Genomic DNA, 21,444 nt, shown 5'->3' on the forward strand with positions numbered 1-21,444 from the left:
GCAGTTATGACTTGAAGAGTATTTTTCAGAAATGTCTCTTCCTCTTATTTTTTTATATGGTTATTGGTGCCCATTTAAGTAGTATAGCTCAGTTCATTTAGAAAATAAAGTATCATTTATTCTAGGAGCTAAATAAAAACAGAAACAATTTATTATTTATCTAGTGCTAGGTGCTCTGTGAGTGTGTGCATTTATGTAAAATAACTGAATCTTCCCAATGACCCATAAGATGGCTACTATAGCCCCAAATAACAGACGAAGAAACTAAGGCCCAGAAAAGCTAAAGTAACTTGCCCAAACACAAAGCTGGCAAGCAGGAGAACTTATGAAGGGCCGTGGATCCTTCTGGCTCCAAAGCTTCTCATTATTCCATTAACTTTTCTGCCTCTGTGCCATGTATAATTTAAAATTGGCTTAGGGATCATCACAGAAGAAGAATTACTACTATTCTTAATTTATCACATTATTTTCTAACTGTGCCATGTTGAGAAGTAAAATGATATTTTACCCATATAAACTGTCTACATTTCTTCTCTAACATGAAGCAGCAGCTCAAGAATGCCAACATATGCCCCTTGAGCTGTAGAGGAACAATTTCAGAAGGACAATCCTTCTTAATTTAAAGTGCTATCCTCTTACCACACTCAGGTGCCCCAATAAGACAAACATTTTACCTCAGCTATTTCTTGTAATTGCTAGCTAGGTGGGGAGGAAAAAGGAAGATTGTCTTTTCCTCTCTCTCCTTACAAATCCACTTTTCACTTATCTTTTAAAATTATTTCTCGGGCTGTAGGAAACTATGTCTAAGATATTTAAGCTTAAAGCCTGAAATATAAGCCTAGCTCTTCATTCACTTGCAAATCATTTATATGAACCACTTCTCAGAAATTGAGGATTAATCTGGAGAGGGAAGTGTCAGTGTTCGAGATCTAAATACTGAAGTTGCCGGGAAACATGGACTCCCAAAGTCTTACAGTTGGAAAGGATCTAGGCTGACCCTCCCACTGTGTGTGAATGAAAAATCTGGGCAGAGAGAAAGGAAGTGGTTCTCTTAAGATCCTGCTGCTTGAATGTGGAAGAAAAGAGTTCTCCTGAGTTAGGTCTCCTAAAAACGTATTAATGCAAATAAAGATCACTCTCTAAGTTACTTATAGGAAGATCATACATGCCAAAAATTGATTCTATACCACAATATGAAAACCAGCAAAGTAGAACACTACTCTTTGGATGAGTATAAAAGCAGATGAATGAGATACTCACCAATGGAGATAATATAGGGAGAAGAAGGGTAATGGTAGCTGGATTGCTGGCTACCTCTGTTAAAGATGTGACGAGCAAAGAAGATATCAAAATGACTAGCCATACTGGTAAGGAGCCTAGAGGAGATAATTTATTTCCTATCCACTTAGATAGTCCTGACTCCTAAAAAAAAAAAAAGAAAAAAAAAAGAAATATTATTCATTAATAATTCATTTTAAGCAGACACAATTTAAATGTATAAATTGTATCACTTGCTCTAAGAACTCAGTTTCTAAAGTTGAAGTTTTATCTTCCATATTTTTTCATGGTTTGGAAGATCTAGGTAGCTTTGACATGGAAGAGCTCTCAATTATTCTTATTTTAATAGTATTGACATGCTTTAGGAAACTCGAATTGTCTTCCCACATTTTTTCAATTAAATTTTATCTAATTAATATACATGGATATTTTGGCAAGTCATTTGGTTCAGGGCTTTAGGAAAATGGCAGTCCTCTGGTCTACCTCTCATATCTCCTAAGTTGTGTTCTCCAGAGACAGCTTTCAACCCCTATTAGCTATTTATGGCTACTTTTTAAATTATGCTTTTTCCTCATTTTCAAATTTAGACATTATTTACTGACTAACATGTTACATTAGGATTTAGCTTTCTTACGCCATCTACCATACATATATTTCCTGTCCCTTTATTTCTTTTACTTATATATCAACATTAATTAAATCAATGTTTAAAGTTTGCCATTATGAGTATATGAATATTACTCATACCTGAGTCACTTAGTGTACTGTGATTATGCTAAAACTATGTTAAAGGGCATTTAAGAGATGGGGAATTACAAAGAGGTGAATGCTTTAGTAGCTAGTGGCTATCTTCTCCCAAACAGAAGAGTTATCTAGTTCTGGCCATTTGCCAAACTAAATAGAGTTTGAAACAAAATTTTAGAAGAGTAAATATCTCCAAATCTTTGTAACATATTTTTGAAGCTCATGGCTTCAGTATACCTACTCAAGGGTAGGATTATTCTAGATATCCCATAGAAATTCAATTTTTTGTATTAGGAACTTCAAGACTCCCCTCCAGGGTTTCCCTAGTTCTGCCAGTGAGAGAGCCTAGTGTATCAGAAGAAGTCTGTGACTTCTCATTTTCTTAGCTTTTGCAATTCTAGGGTCTGGCCAATGCTTTTAAAATCCCTTTGAGTATCTGGAGTGCAATTCAGACAGAAATTCTGGGAAGCAGAGATCGACAAATTTCATATCAATGTCAGAATTGCTCATTCTTATTCCCTCACAATTCAAATTATCAGTCAAAAGAATGGAAGTTATTGATTCTCAGAAACCAGATCTCATTCTTGCTGTAATAGTAGAAGAGTGTATTTGCCTTATATCTCTATCATTTACATCTGAGCGGTCTATGAGGCAAGCCAAATCTGATGTAAAACAACATTGTAAGTGGCACTCAAAATGGAGACGATTTCAAAGATTTGCACCCCTTACTAAATCGTATACCTGAGAGCTCAGTGTCCAAATAGCATACGGAAAAAAATGACAATGAAGTCAGAAGCAAAACGTCTCCCTAGAGGCCAGTAAGAAGATAGTGGATAGTTATTTATCTCGAGAAAACTAAAAAAATAACTTTCCAGAAATTAAAGCCTGGACCACCACACCTCTCTCTCACTGTCCTTTTTACTTTGATGACTGAATAAGGAAATGGAACAGCTATGACCTTTAAGTGTTTCACAGAAGGCTATGAAATACAGGAATGAGAGGTTTTTAATGAGTCAAAGAGTAAAAACTTTTCATGGACTTTTTGAGAGGATACTTTTCTTCTAAAGAGTCCTACAGTGACTTTCAAGTGACAAAGGCCTCCCTAGACTTGACCTTTTTATAAACTGGATAGAGGATAGGCCAACGAAATAGCAACTTTATTCCTCACGGTAGTTTCATTTCTCCCTAAAATTGGACATAATATAATATTAGTCATAGTTATGTAAAATCCTCTCCGGACTTCATTCAATAAACATGTACAAAGTACCTTTAATGTACTTAATATGCAACAGAGTTTTTTTTTTTTTTTTTTTTTTCCCTTGGTATTTGACAGAGAGAGAGACAGCAAGAGGGGGAACAAGCACGGGGAGTGGGAGAGGGAGAAGCAGGCTTCCTGCTGGGCAGGGAGCCTGATGCAGAGCTTGAACCCAGGACCCCGGGATCATGACCTGAGCCAAAGGCAGACACTTAACGACTGAGTCACCCAGGCTCCCCCTGAATATGTAATAAATAAGTAAGTAATAAAATACTGTTTTTTCTTACTCTCTTTCTTTGACAGCCTTAGGGCTATCCTATATTGAAGCAGACCTATTGAGTAGGTCTGTGACCTACTCAAATTTGTCATGAAAGGGGCACCTGGGTGGCTCAGTGGTTTAAAGCTTCTGCCTTTGGCTCAGGTCATGGTCCCAGGGTCCTGCGATCGAGCCCTGCATTGGGCTCTCTGCTCAGCAGGGAGCCTGCTTCCACCTCTCTCTCTGTCTGCCTCTCTGCCTACTTGTACTGCCTACTTGTGTGCTCTGCCTGTCGAATGAATAAATAAAATCTTTAAAAATTGTCATCATGAAATAAGGATAAAGTTATGAACAAAATGTTTTGCTAGGAATCATTGTATGTATGATTTTTATATATCTTTTTTTCTTACTTAGCTAATTTTCTAATAGCTAAGCTAAGAATTCTATTCTTTGGGGCATCTGGATGTCTCAGTCAGTTAACAGTCTGACTCTTGATTTTGGCTCCGGTCATGATCTTAGGGTCGGGCTCTGCACTCAGCATATTGCTCTTTGCAAATCTCTCTCTCTCTCCCTCTCTGCTCCTCCTGGCCTACCCCATGCTTACTTTCTCTCTGTCTCTTGAAAAACAATGTGAGAGAATTCTAATCTTCTTTGCTTTATTCCTTTTGCCATATTGGGGCAGCATTTTAAAAAAATGATGTTTTATGCCTACAGCCTGTAAAAATTATTAAACTCACTTCATCTGTGTAGTATAATTAATGCATGGCTATTGAAATCTGCATCATTAAAATGATAGGCTAAAGTTGAATATACCAAAGCTTGAATATCTCCTGTTCTTTTGAAAATTCTAGTTAATTGTTAAATGTCTTAGGCACAGAGTATTACCTCACAGCCATCTGCCAAGGCAAACCCTCCACCAACAAGAATGGCTATATCCCAGGGCATGAATGACTGGAATTCTTTCCAAGTAATCAGTGGTGAATAATCAAAAGCAACTGCAAAAACACAAGTCCTGTAGTTTATATATTGCTTAAAATATGACAATATGACATTTTTCTCTATTATCCTAAATCACCATTTCATAAGCATTTTTTAATATTCCTATATTGTTTATAGATAGGGAACTTGATTTAGACTTTGAGTAATTTCTACCAGGCTGAGGTGGAACACTGTATTACAAAAATGTTTTTAAAAATGTCATAACTTGGAAAAATTCATTGGATCATAAAATAGAGTAAATTTAGATAGATTATAACATTGTCGTTTATAATGCCACTCATTCATTCATTCAAGCATTCATTCACTCATTCATTCATTGCACTAACATCTTTGCCTCCCTCGGGCAACTCAGTGCGTCAGACTGTACTATTTTTTGCTATGCATAATGTAATGTGCCATTGGTTCTAATATCAGTATAATATTATAATTTTATTCACTAGTATTTACTTGAATATTGCTTTTTTTCCCCAAATCATGAGGAGGGTCATAATAGATTCATCAGGATTTCAGTTTAAAATCAAAGTTCAGATTAAATAATTTAAGTATCATTCATAAAACTCTTAAAATTCTTATAAATCAATTATCATAAAGATTTCTCTTGATAGTTGGGTCATAATGGCTCATTTGATTTATTGAGAAGAAACATTTAACATTTAACATTTGTGTGTAACAAGCAGCCTTCTACATGGTATGATTTTAGGGTTACTAATAAGATTTTTTCCTATTTCCTTCCCCCAAACCTAAGCCAAGCCTACAATCACCATTGTTGGAAATTTTGCTATTCTTACTTGAATTAAGGCATATATCCTATTAAAATATAAACATCTCTGAAATCTACCTCTCATGTAAAACTTAACATGTAATGTCTTATTTTTCATTTTTAAACCTAGTGTGGATGAGTTTATCAGGGAGAATAAGAGTTGAAGAATGAGAAGAGAGAGAATGGTGGAAGGGGGTATGTGGTCCAAGTGCAGGCTGCCCCAAGGTGGGCCATTTTGGCATGAACATTATTGTGAGTTAAAAGCAATCAAAATCAAAACACAGAAGATTCAGAAAAAGCTCTTGGCCTACCCCTCAACTACCTGCTTGTACCAGGAAGAGAGAGGGATTAATAAAGATTTTTCTTTACCTAAGAAACTTAACTGCATAATTAGGCACCCTTTGTTTTCCACATGTCTCCTTTTGCCTTCCCACTAATGGTCTTTCTTCTCTTTGTATCCTCAGACCCTTACCCCTCCTCTTAGCTCATATAAGAGTGATATTGCTTCATTGTCTTTGGAACTTCCATGTCTGTGTGGATTCCCTGTATGTACACTACTATATTTGACTTTCTACCATTAATCCGTCTTATGTCAACTTGATTCTTAGTCCAGCAAGAAGGGTCTTGAAGGGCAAAGAAAATTCTTTCTCCCCAACAAAAGCAAAGTTCTTTCTGAGAGTGGGATTCAGATGTGGGAGCCAGGAAATTTAAGCCAAGCATTGGTTCTTCAACAGTTGCCGTTGACAGGCCTTAGGGCTTTGACTGCAATGGTCAATGTCCTCAGAGTCTCATAGAAATTATTTCTCTGTACTTTTATATCTCCTTATAACACACTTTGAGATATCCTAATTTCAAGTAATGAACAAAAGGCATTTATATCAATGTTATGTTATTTACATATGTCATGTCCTAGATATCTGACTCACTAGTCATTTATTAATTTGGACTCAGGAAGTCAGGTGTGCCAACCTAACTGCATGAATCCCAGTTCCATCCAAGTGAAAAAAGGAGGAAAAGAGAGAAATAAAAGAAAACCCAACAATAAAAAAAAAAAAACCCCACAACTCTACTAGACTATTTCTAAACAATTTTAAACTATTTGTCCCACAATAACAGCATAGGAATCTGACTACCCAAAACAAGCTGTATTAGTATAAAGCACAGATATGAATGAATCCTATGTTTTAAAAGTTTGTGTGTATTAGGAGAAGGAGGGTATGTTTACATAAACATACTTTTTGTCCATGTATTACAAAGACAAGGAATGCTCACCCTGAATACCTTGTCTTTCATTTGTGACACTAAGTTCTGGCTAAGTGTGGGTTTGATTTGCATTCTCTCCAGGATTACTATGAGGCTGTAAATGCTCATTCTCTTGAAACTCCTCACCTTTTTAGATCCTCAGCATTTATTACCAAGGGCTCATCATGAAGTGTGACTTCCAAGTTCCTGTTCCTATATTTGCCAATAGTAAGATTAATTCTGATTATGGCAGGGAAAGTGGGCTTATTGTGGACCACATAGTGTCACTCGAAGTGGAATTCTAACCATGGTGCGTAATGAAATCTACTTCTCACTTCTGCCAAGTAAGATGATCCTTCTTGTAGGGGGAGGACATGTGCTAGTTGAATAAGGGTTGTAGTGTGCACACAGGGCATCCTAAGCCAGGAGCTGTGTGAGTATGTCCATTCCTTCTGTTCTAAGTGCTAACTGAAACCAACTGAATTTTGTAATTTTTGCAGAAGTTTTGTAATTCTGTCAAATTGATTCAGAATTATAAATAATACTCAACCAATTTCTCCTGTAGGTGTAGTTTTAGTCAATCTCTTAGCTGGGATAAGAAAGAATAGGATTCCTATAAGTAAGGCAACAGTTGAATCTGTAGCAAATCCAGGATACCTGAAAAAGGACAGATGTGTACATTAAAAAATGGCATCAAAATTTGTATGAACTGAACAGCAATTGACTATGCTATTGGCCTACAAGTAGTAGTTATGGTTCAGGTTAGTAATTCTGGATAATATGTCCTAAAATCTATGGATTTTCAACCAAATTTCCAACCAAGCTAAAAATCTCAGACCGTGTTCCCATTGTTTCCATATATGTCTCCTTATTTTCAAAACCATGAATACATATACTGACATACTAGCCTTCCACGGCAAATTTCTTTTTAGGTAAAGCTTAAGGATTTGGTAAACAATTTTTTCTTTGTATTATTTCTTTTCATTATACTGGCAGAGAATTGAGGCAAAAACAATTACTAGACTAGGCAAAGCCCTAAATAATTGTTGTGTAACATCCTACTATTGAATTGTGGCAAGGAAAGGGTGTTTCTGGAGTCCTCTAAAACTCTTCTCTAAATTATAAAAAGAAATTGATCTGTTTTCTTTTTTTTTTTAAGATATAACATCTGCTACTGTGATTATAGGGCCCAGCCATATCATATAAATGAAATCAACCCATTTAATGCTTTGCACCCTATGAAACTCAATCAAGAATATTAATTATTAGAATGGTTCATGAGATGCTCATAAATGATTGTTATACAAATTAAGAGTGATTCAGGAACAGATGGGGTCTTAGAATCACCAGGCCATTCCAGCAAGTAAGACAGGCTCCCAGAAGCCTCAATAGTTAAGAAGCACCTGGAAACCAGCTATAAATGAAACAGACATAAATAATTAGAACTCGGTTTTAAGATTCAGCAATATTAACTAGAATCTTTGTAGTCTTAGAAGCATGTGTACACCCTAGAGGTTATTTTGCTCCCTTGTAACTCAGTAATGTGTACATACTATAGACACTACTCTCTACTTCTGTGATTTACTTGAGCAGTCTAAATAATCAAGGAAGTATATTATTTTATTCAATCTGACAATTTTATAAAGGAGTTTGTTTTCCTTAAATATGGATTTTGTTTATTTTTTGCTGAGCAAAAAGCTATCTTGGTATAATTTATTCAACAAACTTAACCAATACTTACTATTTTATTGCTCCTTATTGCTTTTATTTGAGTTGTAATTTTTTTATGGTATTTTTGCCAAATTAGGTCAGGGATCATGTAATCTGATTTTGTTTTATATGAAAAGACACACTGAATTCAGTCCAGGTTCAAACAGATGGGATGAAAACATTAGGTGGTAGCTATAAATCTTGATATATCATTCTAGTTTTGGAAATTCTAAATGCTTAGAATCTCTATATTACAAATATATTCTACAGAAGATACTTTAAATAAAATCAAGCCATAAATGCTGAAGTAATTTTGTTCCAAAGACTTTTAAAACCATAATTATTTTATTATTAGTTTATTTTCATCATATTTTTAGTTTATTATGAAAGAAGGCTGTCTCCGTATTACAAAATATTAAGGTTACACAAATTTTATTTGCTCTCGCAATTTATGAATCAAAGTTGATCAGATTTGTATCCTCAAACCACTTCTCTTAAACCTTTGTTCCTTCTCCCATTGTTTTCCCTCAGAATTCTAGGTAACACAAGCATCTGCCTATAGCAAATATAATCTGTTCTGCTGCAAGTGAAATATCTCCTGAATTATACTTTCCTTCTGTAAGGAATAGAAATTAGAAACTGATTATATTGAATTTTCTACTGGGCTTTCTTCCTGGTTTTTATTAGCTACTGTCTGATTTCATTGGTTTTTACACACTGGTGTTTAGAGAACGCTCTCCCTACCTAACATAATTGGAGTGGGATTTTAAAAAGGAAAATAATTACTTTATGTTGGTTTAGGATCTATTACAAAACTAAAAAGTAACACTCAAACTGTTAAATGATAGTTGGCTATGAATAATTTGCATTGAATAACTGGATGCTGCATTTTATTTAGGCTTTTCAAAGGGAAAAGTCCTAGTTCCAAACAAAAAGTATCAACTGAAGCTGATCCTTTGAAATGTGCTACCATATCACATTGGTGCACTTGTGTGCTACCATATCACAGGAATTTGCACACAGACTTTGCACCTTTAAAAAATGTTGTCAATGCCTACATAGCCATGAGGCCCTGGTTAAAGAAGAGAGGGAATTCTTTATTCCATGTAGGCAGAATACTTTGAACCCGAACAATTTTGGTTTCTGTCCCCACAAACATGGATTCTTGCTGTGGGATGTGAGACAGGAAGTCATCATCAGGGATCTGCTCAATCTAGGAACTCAAGTATTTCAGTGAAAAATGGATTAACAATACAAATTTCAAAACCAAAGTATTTATATTGATATGTAGGATGGTCCTTAATTTAGAAAAATCACACTATCATTATCCCCCTCACTTTATATGACTCAGCATGACTGCTGGTCTAGAAGACATTGTGAGATAAAATTAACTCAACCCAGCTTCTAAGATTAGTTTGTACAATCACTCTTATTACTTACTCAGGAATTCCTTATTTACAAAGTAAGGGTAGGGACAGATTTATAGTGAACTAGTATAAAAATGAACATAATTAGAAAAAAAAAAACAAGATAGTGAACTGAATAAAAAAATAAGTTGGCAAAAACCAAAGAACGTGAAGGATAGAGTGGGATTTATCTCACATAATAAACATTTATATTACACTTAGGGAGAATGGCAGCACCATTGTTAAGTGCCATTATTCGCTTCATCTTACAGATGAAGAAACTGATTGGCAAGTGACTTGCCCAAAGTGGAAGAGCCAACCCAAGCACAGAACACGGCTTTCTGTTTGCATTCCTATTTATTTATTTATTTTGTAAGGATGGAAACAGCATTGTCTGAAGGAGCCTGACTTTTAGCTACAGTGTATATGATTATCTTATCTGAGGTCCTACCCTGGATTTCATTCCTTACCATTTTCCTTCCTGGGAAGATTACTATTAAACAAACTTTTCAATGGAAAGAAAGGAAAAGAATCCCATGCAATCTTTCAGAGTTATAGGAACCACTGAGGAGAGAAACAGAATAAAACAGGAAGGGTTGACAATACGGAATGCTTACTTGGGAAAAAGAGCAGACCAACCAGAAATAAACCCAGGATCTCGGCTAAACCACAGCAGAGCCATTACAATGAAGAGCACCAAGGTCACAATTTCCTGATACCTGTGGGAAAATTCCAATCCTTTTGTTTATCTTCTCAGTCAGGAAATTTGTAGAAACTCCCTGAGCTACTGGCAGAGCAATCTTAGCAGAACACTAAACACTAAAAACCAGATGATTCTGTGTCAGTAATTTGAGAGAATCTGCACAGTTAGAAAAAGACTTGACTCCTCTGTGGGTCTTTGGCTGCTTTTCATTCTATCTGGTAAATTTTAGTTAGACGAAAGTACTCATTTTGTTATGTTGAGTTATAGCTACAACAATCAGCATGTTCGAGACCCTTACCAGGTGTTCTAATACACTGCAGATGATTACGTGCATGTTTAGTTTTAAACAGATACTTGCAGTATAAGCAGCGTGTATCCGTGCGCAGGTGTGTTTGCCTGTACGCCTGTGTACGTGTGTGTCTTACCTCAGTGGCCCAAGTTTTTGGTATTCTTGTTTAATCACCTCAGCACAAGCTTTTTGTTTGGCGGTTTTGGTCTTGCCACATTTGAACATCTCCTTAAAACTGAAAAGAATAACGGAGCCTGTTAAGCAAAGAAGTCTCCCTTTATAGAAGAGATTTGTGTGAAAGCTTTATAAAATACTAACCTCCTTGCCAGTAACAGCAATCTGTGCATAATGCCTATACTTCTATCCCCTTCTTCGAATGTCCCCTCTCCCTTTTCCTGTTTGGCCTGGTTTGCTTCATTTTCAAGGGCTAATTTTTGTTCCATATTTTCACACCTCTTACCCTGATGTCTTCCAAGTCTGTTCGCACTATTGGAATTTTGCAACGTGTGGCTCATCTCCAATTGAATACTTTGTTATATACCTGATTGTTACAGATGTTCATTTCTTTATTGTCTATCTTGATAGTCAGTTGCTGCCCATGTGTAAGTTTTCTCTTGCTAGTTAGATAATGAGTTATTGGAGGGCAGGGCAGAGTCCCTGATGTTTGCTCTGGCACAGTAACTCTCGACATGGGCACATACTAGAAATACGTGACTCATCAACTCCACAGTACCTTGCTCAGATTGATGAGACGGCTGGTTGTCAGATCCATCAGTCTGCCCAGAATACACAGGACTCAAACCACTAGGCAGAGTGGTCACTGGAGCAGAGAAGTCACATACATTACTCGTGAGCGGAGTCTACGCTAGATCTCTTAGAATGAAAACCAACTCTATTACTTTTTTTTTTCAATTTCTTCGTCTCTTATGCCCTGATAGAATCCACTAGTCTTCCATCTATTGTCAATACTAACTGCCAGTCTCTCTTTCTTTCAGAGGCTGCTTTATATATACCTTTCCCTTGTGACTAACTTTTCTTTCCTGAAGTCCAGGGTCTTCAAAAAAAAATTGTGTGTGTGTGTGTGTGTGTGTGTGTATGTAGTACTGCTATAGGATTAGATTTTTAAAAATCCCTCCAGGGAATAAACAAATGAGCAAATGGTTCAATTCTTATGTTCTATCTTTTGGAATGTCTATAAGTAGCTCATTCAGATTACTTTATGTGTGGGTAAGGAAGGCATTTCTGAGTGTATATCCTAAGGAACTGAAATCTGGATCTGAAGAGATAACTGCACTCACATGTCTACTGCAACATGATTCGCTGTAGCCAAGATATGGGAACAACACAGATGCCCACTGACAAGTGGATAAAGAAAAAGTGGCACAGAAAGAAAAGAAAAGGTGGTAAATACGTACAATGGACAATAACTTGGCCTTAAAGAAGCAGGAAATCCTGCCGTTTATAACAACACAGATGGACTTGGAGGACATTATGCTAAGTGACATAAACCAGACACAGGAAAACAAATATTGTAAGATCTTATACGTAGAGTCTAAAATAATCAAACACATGAAAACAGAGAGTAAAACAGTTGTTTCCCAGGAAATGGAAGGAGATGGAAATGGGGAGGTGTTTATCAAAGAGTACAAAGTTCCAGTTATAAAAAATAAGTAAGTTCTGGAAATCTACTGCTTAAAATAAGGCCTGTGATTAGCAACACTGTATTGTATACTTAAAAATTTACTCAGAGGGTTGGTCCTCTGATAAGTGCTTTTACCATAAAAGGAAAAAAAAAAAAAACCTCAAAAAGCAAAGGGGGCAAGAGGAAACTTGGAAGGTGATGGAAAAGTTGATGGCCTTGATTGATGGCCATGGATGATGGTTCATGAGCGTATATGTATCTCCAAGCACATTAAGTTGTATACATTAAATATCTATGGTTTTTTGTATGCCAGTCATACATCAGTAAAAACAGTTTTAGAAAAAGAAAGAATGCAGGATAATGCTGTCATGTAAAATTGTTGGACTAAACATGGATATATATGAGGGAGAAAATAGGAAGACTAAGGTGGTATGAATGTAGCTATCCCACAAAGACATTTGATTTACTTATTTTTTCTGTAGCCCTGCTACACAGACTTGTTCAAAGGAAGAGAGTTTCCCCAATTCTTAAATCATCCATCCTACACATTCAAAATCATTCTCCTGTGCACACTCCAACCACTGAACATTAGATGGATGTTGTTATATTTAGGATCCATGAAGTAATATTTAATTTTTGTAATCTCAACTAAAATACTGGCAAGTGCCAGTCTTGAAATTTTACCCCTTGTCACAATATAAATACTAGTATTATAAGAAACTGAGCCATGGACTACTTTGAGATCCTACTGTAGAACAGAAAAGTAGAATTAAAAAAATAGGTGAGTCTTGGGGCACCTGGGTGGCTCAGTAGGTTTAGCATCTGACTCTTGGGTCGTGATCTCAGGATCACGAGATCGAGCCCCATATTGGGCTCTGTGCTGCTTGTGGAGCCTGCTGAAGATTCTTTCTCTCCTGCTGCCCCTCCCCCTGCTCCTTCTTCCTCCTTAAAAAATGTTTTCCACCTGGTAGACTGCACATGTACCTGGTCTCTTTGGTTGGGGATGATAAATAGTTAAATCGAAAGCCATGCTGGCTTTGCTACAAATGCAGGTTAATGCCCTCACAAAGGAACCGATGAAGCATATGACAACACATCCAGCTCTTCATTTAAACAAGTTTGGGGCGCTGATAGATGAGCTTCTCCTTCCAAGTATGGTGGGGTCATTTACAGTGGGTGAGTTGACTGTGTTAACAGCCAACACACTAACCAGAATGTATGGCCGCCTGCCAGGCGAGTAGCTGATAATTTCTGTGTGTTGATCTAAAACCTCTGGAAGTGAAGACCCTGACTGGCTGAAATGGACACTGAAAAATTAGCCAGAGCGGTAAGCGGTGTAACCAATCTAACCAATCACCCACACAACAGGACTATTTAAGTATGCCACTGATCATGACTTATGGATTTACCTAATGTATGCACTTGGCAGGCTTTTTGATCTTATAGACAACACCTTTCAATCCATCTGCCCTTTATTTTCTTAATTTCTCCTTTATACGTGGTGGGCCATTTCAAAATAATGGCCATGGTTGCTGACATTTTTTATAAGTCATTATATGTGGTGACAAAGAAGGAAACTGCTATGGGTCCGTGACTGGACGCTTCCTCCCTTAGCTGGGATTCTTTGCATCCTGCATTGCTACCTGGGCAACTGAATAGACCCCCGGAGGCCTGGATTTCCAGGAAGGGGCATTTAGTATGCAGCTGGCCTCTCCCCACTGATGCCCACCTGCCGAAGTCAGTGACATCCCACACATTTGCTTCAGCAGAAGGACTGCCACATGCTGCTCCCACAATCTGGACGAATGGATTTTTTTTTTTTTTTTTTTTAAATCATCAGTACCATCTTCCCACTACTAACAAGACTGTGGCGGTTTTGGAGAAAAACCAGGAAGAGGAATTGAGAGGGAAGAATACCAGTCCTTAAATGACTCGGCGTGGAAAATTGGGGCCTGGGCATGGAATGCCACCTGCTCCCAGTGCTTTGCTTTTCTAAGGAAGTACATGTAGCTGACTTCAGTCTCACCTGCTTAGTAGATCTCCTGTTGTTTTGTTCATAGGTCCTTGAAATTATATAACTAAAAGCCAATAAAGATGAATTTGAATTTGGTTTTTTCAGGAACAGATTCTCAGGGTTTGATCGATAGTCATTTCCCCTTTCTTTTTAGAGTATTGTTATCCATAAATATGTAAAGCTGCATTTTAGATTTTGCTGTGGAGCCCTTCATAATTTTAAATGCTGGCTGTCATTTATATCATTTAAGTAGCTCATCGGCAATTATGAGCTGCTTGCTTCTGTCTCAGCCAAGGCAATATTTGCAAATTCTCCTTGAATCCATATATTCGATGTTTTTCAGCTTGGACACAAATGTATTCGAGTTACATCACTGGAAGTGATCTGACTGATCTTCCAGTTAAATTCCATCATTTTACAGTTGAAAACACCAAAACTGAGAAAGACCACTCATTGTGAGAAGCTACAAATTTGTCCCTGGTCTTCTGATTCCTAATCCAACATTCTTCCCACAGGGCAACCCTCTCATGTCTTTATGTGATTTTTTTCCAAGGACATAGCAGTTTTGGTGGTAGGATGAAGCAAGAATCTTGCATGTTACAGTTTAAAGTAACTAGATAGCCAGATGAAATTCCCACATACAACCAAGAGGAGGGGCAAAACCTCTTGAAATTCCACTTTAACGGGCGCCTGGGTGGCTCAGTGGGTTAAGCCGCTGCCTTCGGCTCAGGTCATGATCTCAGGGTCCTGGGATCGAGTCCCGCATCGGGCGCTCTGCTCAGCAGGGAGCCTGCTTCCTCCTCTCTCTGCCTGCCTCTCTGCTTACTTGTAATTTCTCTCTGTCAAATAAATAAATAAAATCTTTAAAAAAAAAAATTCCACTTTAACAAGCTGGACTGGGTCCTTATTATAATGAGTTCCTTATGCCCTTCTGGCTGATTAATAAATTATTAGCTCAGGACTCAAAGGAGAATGAGATGGATTTGCTTTTTACAAACTCTCCTCCACAGCCCACATTGTTTAGATGATATTCTAGCTTATCCTTAAAATATGTGCTCATGTGTGGCAGTTTTGTGAGGAACAGAAATGCAGAAACTCCATGTGTGTGAAACAGGTCAAAGAGCAGTGGGTGAGCAGCTGAGAAGTGGGAACCGAAACACCTTTATTTATCTGATTAACATGCAATATTTACTTACTTGAATCCTAGGAAAAGCCATTGAAGCCAGATCCAGGACAATAACAGAATAATAATAGCAGCCGGGAAGGAGAGCATAAACCATGATCCAAAGTTAATGCAATGACAGTCAGGGTAGCGCCTGTGTAAAAAGACAGAAAAATGTGCTTGGGAGCATACAAGTGTAATCCCTCCTGCCAGTCCGTGGGAAGCAACAGTTCACATCCTTCCCGGGGCTCCCAGCCAACAGGGAAGATGTGGGACCTTCTCATCATTGAGTATAGCGTTTGGCTTTACCTCTTACCTTTTGTCCTGATTCTGTAACTAATAATTGTTGCTGCTTCCCATACAAGCAAGAGTGTGTCTGCTGTGATTTTTGTTCCTTTGTTCGATCTGTAAGGAAGAGCTTGGGAAAGCTAGCACAGTGCCCGACACTCACTGAATGCACCAGAAGTGGGAATGCATAGGTATGCGTGCCTCTTGTTAGCTCTCAAAGTATCAGTATGTGAGTGGGGTGAGCCGAGCGGACAAGGGAGCAGGTGAAAATGAACTTCACGGACCTGAATGTCGGCCACCACTTCACAATGGTAGCTGGCACTGTAGGCACTTGGGAAGGGACTCTGATCCAACCATGTTGTCTCCTATAGCTGTTTTCCCTCTGTTTCCTCTGCCTTGAAGAAACTGTAACCCATCTTACCAGGCATATGCTAGCCTTTTCTTCTTAGAGTTTAGACAGGGCTTTGAGGCTGAGTCAAATGGAACAAATCTGGACCAGATAAAAACAATTAAAAGTTTTTCTCCTAGTTATTTTCAGGGTTTTTGCCCACATAATCACAAAACAATAACAAAAAAATTGGGGAGTGGTGGTCAGAGACAAGCAGGTTTTTTCTGGTGACCTCACATTTATGTTTCCAAAACGTAGTATAAATTCCAAATAAATTCTCATATAGTTATCTATTTTATGACAGAAGAGGGAAAAACAGGAAACTTGAAAAACATTTGTCCTTGATTTTTTTCTTCACACAATGACACAAAAACAGAGCTGGAACTTTGGAAAGTTCAGGAAATACACAGAAGCAATAAAAACATTATTAACATATTTTAATTATTTTTGAAATTACAAAATATAAAGAAATTTATAGAAATGATAGATTTTAAATTCTTGTTCTATTTGAATTTACATTCAAATTTATTTTTGAATTTACATTTGAAACTCTATTTGAATTTACAGTTACAATCAATGTAAATAAATGAAATGTTTCATGCTACATGCATCAACATAAGCCACATTTTTGTACTTTATAAATTGTTTCTCCTTCTATTTTAGGATGGTTGCTAAGTAATGCAAAGAGTTTTAAAAAATAATGGGTTTTTAAAACTCTAGATTTCCAATGTTTTCTACAAATTTCCTTGAGGTTATAAGAAGCTGTGGGTACTAGAGTTATCATTAGCAAGTTGAGGATGATTATTATCTACCACAAGAAGATCCAGAGCTTAGCTTACATATTATGCAATTAGAAATGACAAATGATGAATAAGATGTGCTTGAGAATGCAGAGAATTGATGAATGGAAAAATGCTTTATCATGCCCATCAGCTTCTACTGAGAGTTGCTCACTTAAAAAAAAAAAAAGTTTGTTGTTTTCAGTTGGAAAATGCAATAAGGAGGAAATGCTTAAGCTTACTTCCCATCAAGTTATCAGACTTGGATTACAAGCTGATGACCTGTGTTACTCTGTTCAACCTAACGGCATTTAGAAATGTTACTAGATGTAGGGTCAAAACAGTACCCTAAGTCCAATTTCATTTTTCACCATCTGTGGCTCATACCTTGAGATCAGGCTATGTTGTTCTTTCCACCCAATCATGTAAAATTTGTTTAACTGAAGAAGGGTTTCTTAGAATTTTTGCCTGGAGGAATAGTTCATTTAAGAAAAAGAAAGCCTGAAAAAGCAAAATTCTGTTTTGTTTTTGTTTCTTTCTTTAGCAAGGATGTGAATACCACATAGGACAGTGGCCTCCATGATCATAACCTTTATACTAGTATCTGCGTGAATATTTCAAATGATAATGGAATGAACGGCATACTGTGAGGTATTAATTTCACTGTTTTCCCCCCACTTCCTCATAACTTGTATAAGTGAAGTTACTACAAGTATCTTCCTAAAGTAAATATAGAATTCTTCCATCATGAACCATGTTAAGTACAATTAATTCTGATAGAATCTTTTCTTTCACCCAACAGTGTATTTTTGGATGTCTACCATGTATCAGGCACTCTTCTAGATATTGGGGATATAGTGGTGAATTAGATGGATGTGGCCCAGGCTCTCATGAAGTTTACTTTTAAATGGGGAGCACAGGCAGTAAATAGGTAAGCATAAAAAGAATCAGAAAATATAACAAAATAATGTAATAGAAAGTTACTAGAACAAAGGAGAAATTTTAGAGTGTGGTTAAAGAGATGATATTGGAAATGAGATCTAAATGGCAAGAAGGAATAGGTCATGTAAATAACTGGGAAACAGTATTCCAGAGGAAGTGGAAAGTACAAAGGCCCTGGGGTAGGAATAAGTGTAGAATGTTTGAGGATATGAAGGCCAGTGTGGCTGTGGGTAGTGAGCTAAAGTTAGTGACTTGAAATAGAGTCTAAGAAGTAGCCAGTAGGGGTCAGATCATATAAAAACTTGTAAGCCATCAGAAGGAATTTGAATTTTGTACAAATGCAATTACAGGTAATTGGAACATAGTAAATAAGTTAGTGACATGATCTAATTTAAAGTCTACATAAATTTGTAATTTACATAAAACATACTGCTTAGATGGATCCTTAGGATTGAAGGCAACAAGAGCGGAAGCCAAGGTGTGATAGGCCAAATTCCAAGATGACCCCTTAGATTTCTGCCCCTGGTATACATTTTTTGTGTAATCCTTGCTCCTTCTGTGTGGGTGGAATTTGTGAATATGGTGAGATTTCATTCCTGTGATGAGGTTCTTTTATGGAAAAAGTGAAGGGACTTTGCAGTGGTCACCAAGGTCCCCATTTAATAGACTTTGAGTTATTTAAAAGGGAGAGTTGGATAAACCTGAGTTAATCAAGTGAGCCTTTAAATGGCAGCCTTTCCTGCTGGCCTGAAGAAGTGAGCTTTCATGTAGCCAGAGAAGGGACTAAGTCACAAGGATCTAGGCATAGCCTCTAGAAGCTGAGGGTGACTCCCTGCCAAATAAATGAACTATAAAATGGGCACCTTGGTAATTCAACCACAGGGAGCTGAATTCAACAACCTGAATGATCTTGGAATAGAGCATGGACTTTCTGTGGAGATTTGAAGGCCAGCTGCCACCTTGATTTCAGCCTGGTAAGATCCTAAGCAAGGGACTTAGATATAAGCTTGGTCTAGAAATCCTCACCCACGGAAATTATGAGGTCATAAATTCATGCTGTTTTAAGCCACTAAGTTAATGGTAATTTGTAAAGCAGTAAAACAAATACACAAGGAGATTTATTAGAAGACAAAGTTTGGCAGAGGAGTGGGGGTAGAAGAGAGTAGGAAGTAGAGTAAATTTTAGCTGAAGTCAGATTGGTAGCAGTGAAGATGAAGAGAGGACTATTAATTTTAAATATTTTGGGGACAAAATGTGGAGAAATGGGGGACTAAGTGCCATTTCTTGAAGTCTGAGAGAAGAACAGATTGGAAGACTGGTAAGGGAGTCGTGGGTCAAAACACTGCAAAGGGCGTGTTAATCCGAGATGTCCCTTAGGTTTCCAAGTGGTCATGTTGGACAGGGAGTTAGATAAGTGAGTTTGGAACTGAGTGCAGACAGCAGGTTAGAGACATAAAATAGGCAGTTACCAACATTTGGTAATATTACAAACCACAGAAATGGGTGCAAAAATTTCAGGAGAAAATGGAGATAAGAGAAAAGGGAGTGGACCTTGGGGCATCTAAGTTTTAGAGGTCAGGCAGAGGTTTAGGTATGAGCAGATGAGCTAAGCACATTTAATGCTAACACAAATTCTGTGAGGAAAGCATTATATTTCCATTTTACACAGGAAGATACGAAGTCTCAGAATGTTAAATGGATTGTTCAAGGTCACATTGTACAGTCAAGTACAATTTTTACCCCAGGAGGAGTATTTAAAATACAACATCTTTTCATTAAAGCCCAGTGTCCTCAACTTTGGTCCTCAGGTGAAAATAGAAAGTTCCATGTACATGTGAAATATCCACAAGACAGGGTACAAAATATCCATACGTCAGGTACAAAAAAAAAAAAAAAAAAGACATTTTAGAACACTATTGAAATGATTTCACCATAATATATACATGCTTTGACCTGAAGCATGTGGGCCCTGTCATTATTGAAGCTCAGGAAGATAGTCTTGTTAGAGCTCTTATGCCCAACAACAAAATGATGATAGCACTGATACTAATGAAATACACAGAAGTGGCCTTAAAAGAATTTATGTAGTTGTGGAAATTTACAGCTTTGAAATCAATCTTGGCCTTGAGAGCACTATAAGCTGTGTCCACACTGATTATAGTCCTTTTGATTAATGACTGCCTTGATTATTTCTGAGTCAAAGCCACTTTTCGGTTTTATATTTGTGTATTTGCAGATGTTTCTTTTCAAATATTAACTACTTGTTGTTCATGAGCCAAGCTTATATTTTTAATAGCAATAGCAAAAGCAGGATCAGCAGTAACAGCAGCTAGCGTTACTGACATTTTCCTAGGTGCCAGGTCCTCTTGCTAAGAGCCTTGCTGCATTATCCCATTTAATCCTCACAATAATAGTTCTAGTATTGCCCCATTTTGCAGATGTTCACAGAAATTAAACTAATAATTGGAAAGACTGAAATCTGAGCCAAGGTCTGAGTTCAAACTCTGCAATACTTACATTTCTTCTAGAGTATTTGCCAGAGAAATTATTTCTGAGAAATAATAATTGTTCTTCTCTCCAGAGGAAAATCATGGTAACTTTTGAGGGTAGCTATTGCTAGGTAACTGGATTACAAAGGTGGGCTTTGAACATAGGGCATCTATGAGCACATTTATTTTACCATTTCTTAGTTTGTGAACACAGAACAGTTATAATTTAACACATAATTAGTAAGAATGACTGTGATCATTACTGATAATAAAACTACCTTCCATGATCTTTGTATACCCATATATTTCACAGATGACACCCATAAGCTGAATAATATACTTCGATAATTAGCAGGCTATGAAATATTACTTGTGATAATCTTCCACTTTAATCTGGTAGATGTGATTTTGGGGCTTCACTAATAGCTATTCTAGCTGTTAAATAATACTGAGGCACCAAAACTACTCTGCTATGAAAGCAGTCATTGTCTCTAATAATATTTCCCTTACTAGCATAATCTTAATATCAAAAGATTATTTCGTTATTTAGATGGTTCCAGTTCCCAAGAACAATAAGCACTTCATTTATGTCTTGGTACAGTTCATCTCAGCCAACGTTTACTGATCATCTACCTATGCCCCCTGGTGTGTTAAAGATTTAGACAGTGATTCATGCAGACTCTACAAGATTGCAAATCATAATGGGTGATGGCCTGCGTGAGTGTGAATGAGACAGGTTTATAGAAATGTAGTTTATGATAAGAGATGGGAATGGTGGTACAGGACCAACTGAACAGAGTCTCTGATGAAACAGCATCCACCCAAGTGGAGAAAGAAGTAGACAGCGTTGGTAGTTCTTTCAAGAACCAGAATAGGAAGAAATGGGTTAACTGCAAGGTGGTATTTATTAACAATATCATCAGGAAGGGAGGAGATTGGGCCATGACTGGAAGAATTATCAGTGGAGCAGAATGGAGTAAGGGTCAGGTAGAGAGCGCTGACCCAGCAGGATTTACCTAATAGAGGAGGCAATAAAAATCTAACAAACCTGTAAGGTTTTAACAGAGGTGGGTAGAAAAAAAAAATATTTCCAGAATG

At 37.2% G+C, this 21,444-nt stretch overlaps 1 protein-coding gene across 3 annotated transcripts in view; it reads right to left on the reverse strand.

Moving 5' to 3' along the window:
• Positions 1-21,444, reverse strand: part of SLC13A1 (solute carrier family 13 member 1) — a 118,511-nt gene that overhangs the window by 32,408 nt on the left and 64,659 nt on the right. For all 3 annotated transcript variants that reach the window (XR_009352957.1, XM_059171725.1, XM_059171724.1), the window contains exons 8-13: positions 15,495-15,614; positions 10,779-10,877; positions 10,268-10,369; positions 7,085-7,191; positions 4,419-4,528; positions 1,261-1,422 (exon numbers count right to left, since the gene is read on the reverse strand). Coding sequence is in view for 2 of the 3 variants with exons in the window: in XM_059171725.1 (XP_059027708.1) it covers positions 1,261-1,422; positions 4,419-4,528; positions 7,085-7,191; positions 10,268-10,369; positions 10,779-10,877; positions 15,495-15,614 (700 nt within the window). In the remaining variant the exon portion in view is untranslated. The remainder of the gene's footprint in view (positions 1-1,260; positions 1,423-4,418; positions 4,529-7,084; positions 7,192-10,267; positions 10,370-10,778; positions 10,878-15,494; positions 15,615-21,444) is intronic.

This window comes from Mustela lutreola, chromosome 4, assembly GCF_030435805.1.
Source record: "Mustela lutreola isolate mMusLut2 chromosome 4, mMusLut2.pri, whole genome shotgun sequence".
Classification (NCBI taxonomy): Eukaryota; Metazoa; Chordata; class Mammalia; order Carnivora; family Mustelidae; genus Mustela; species Mustela lutreola.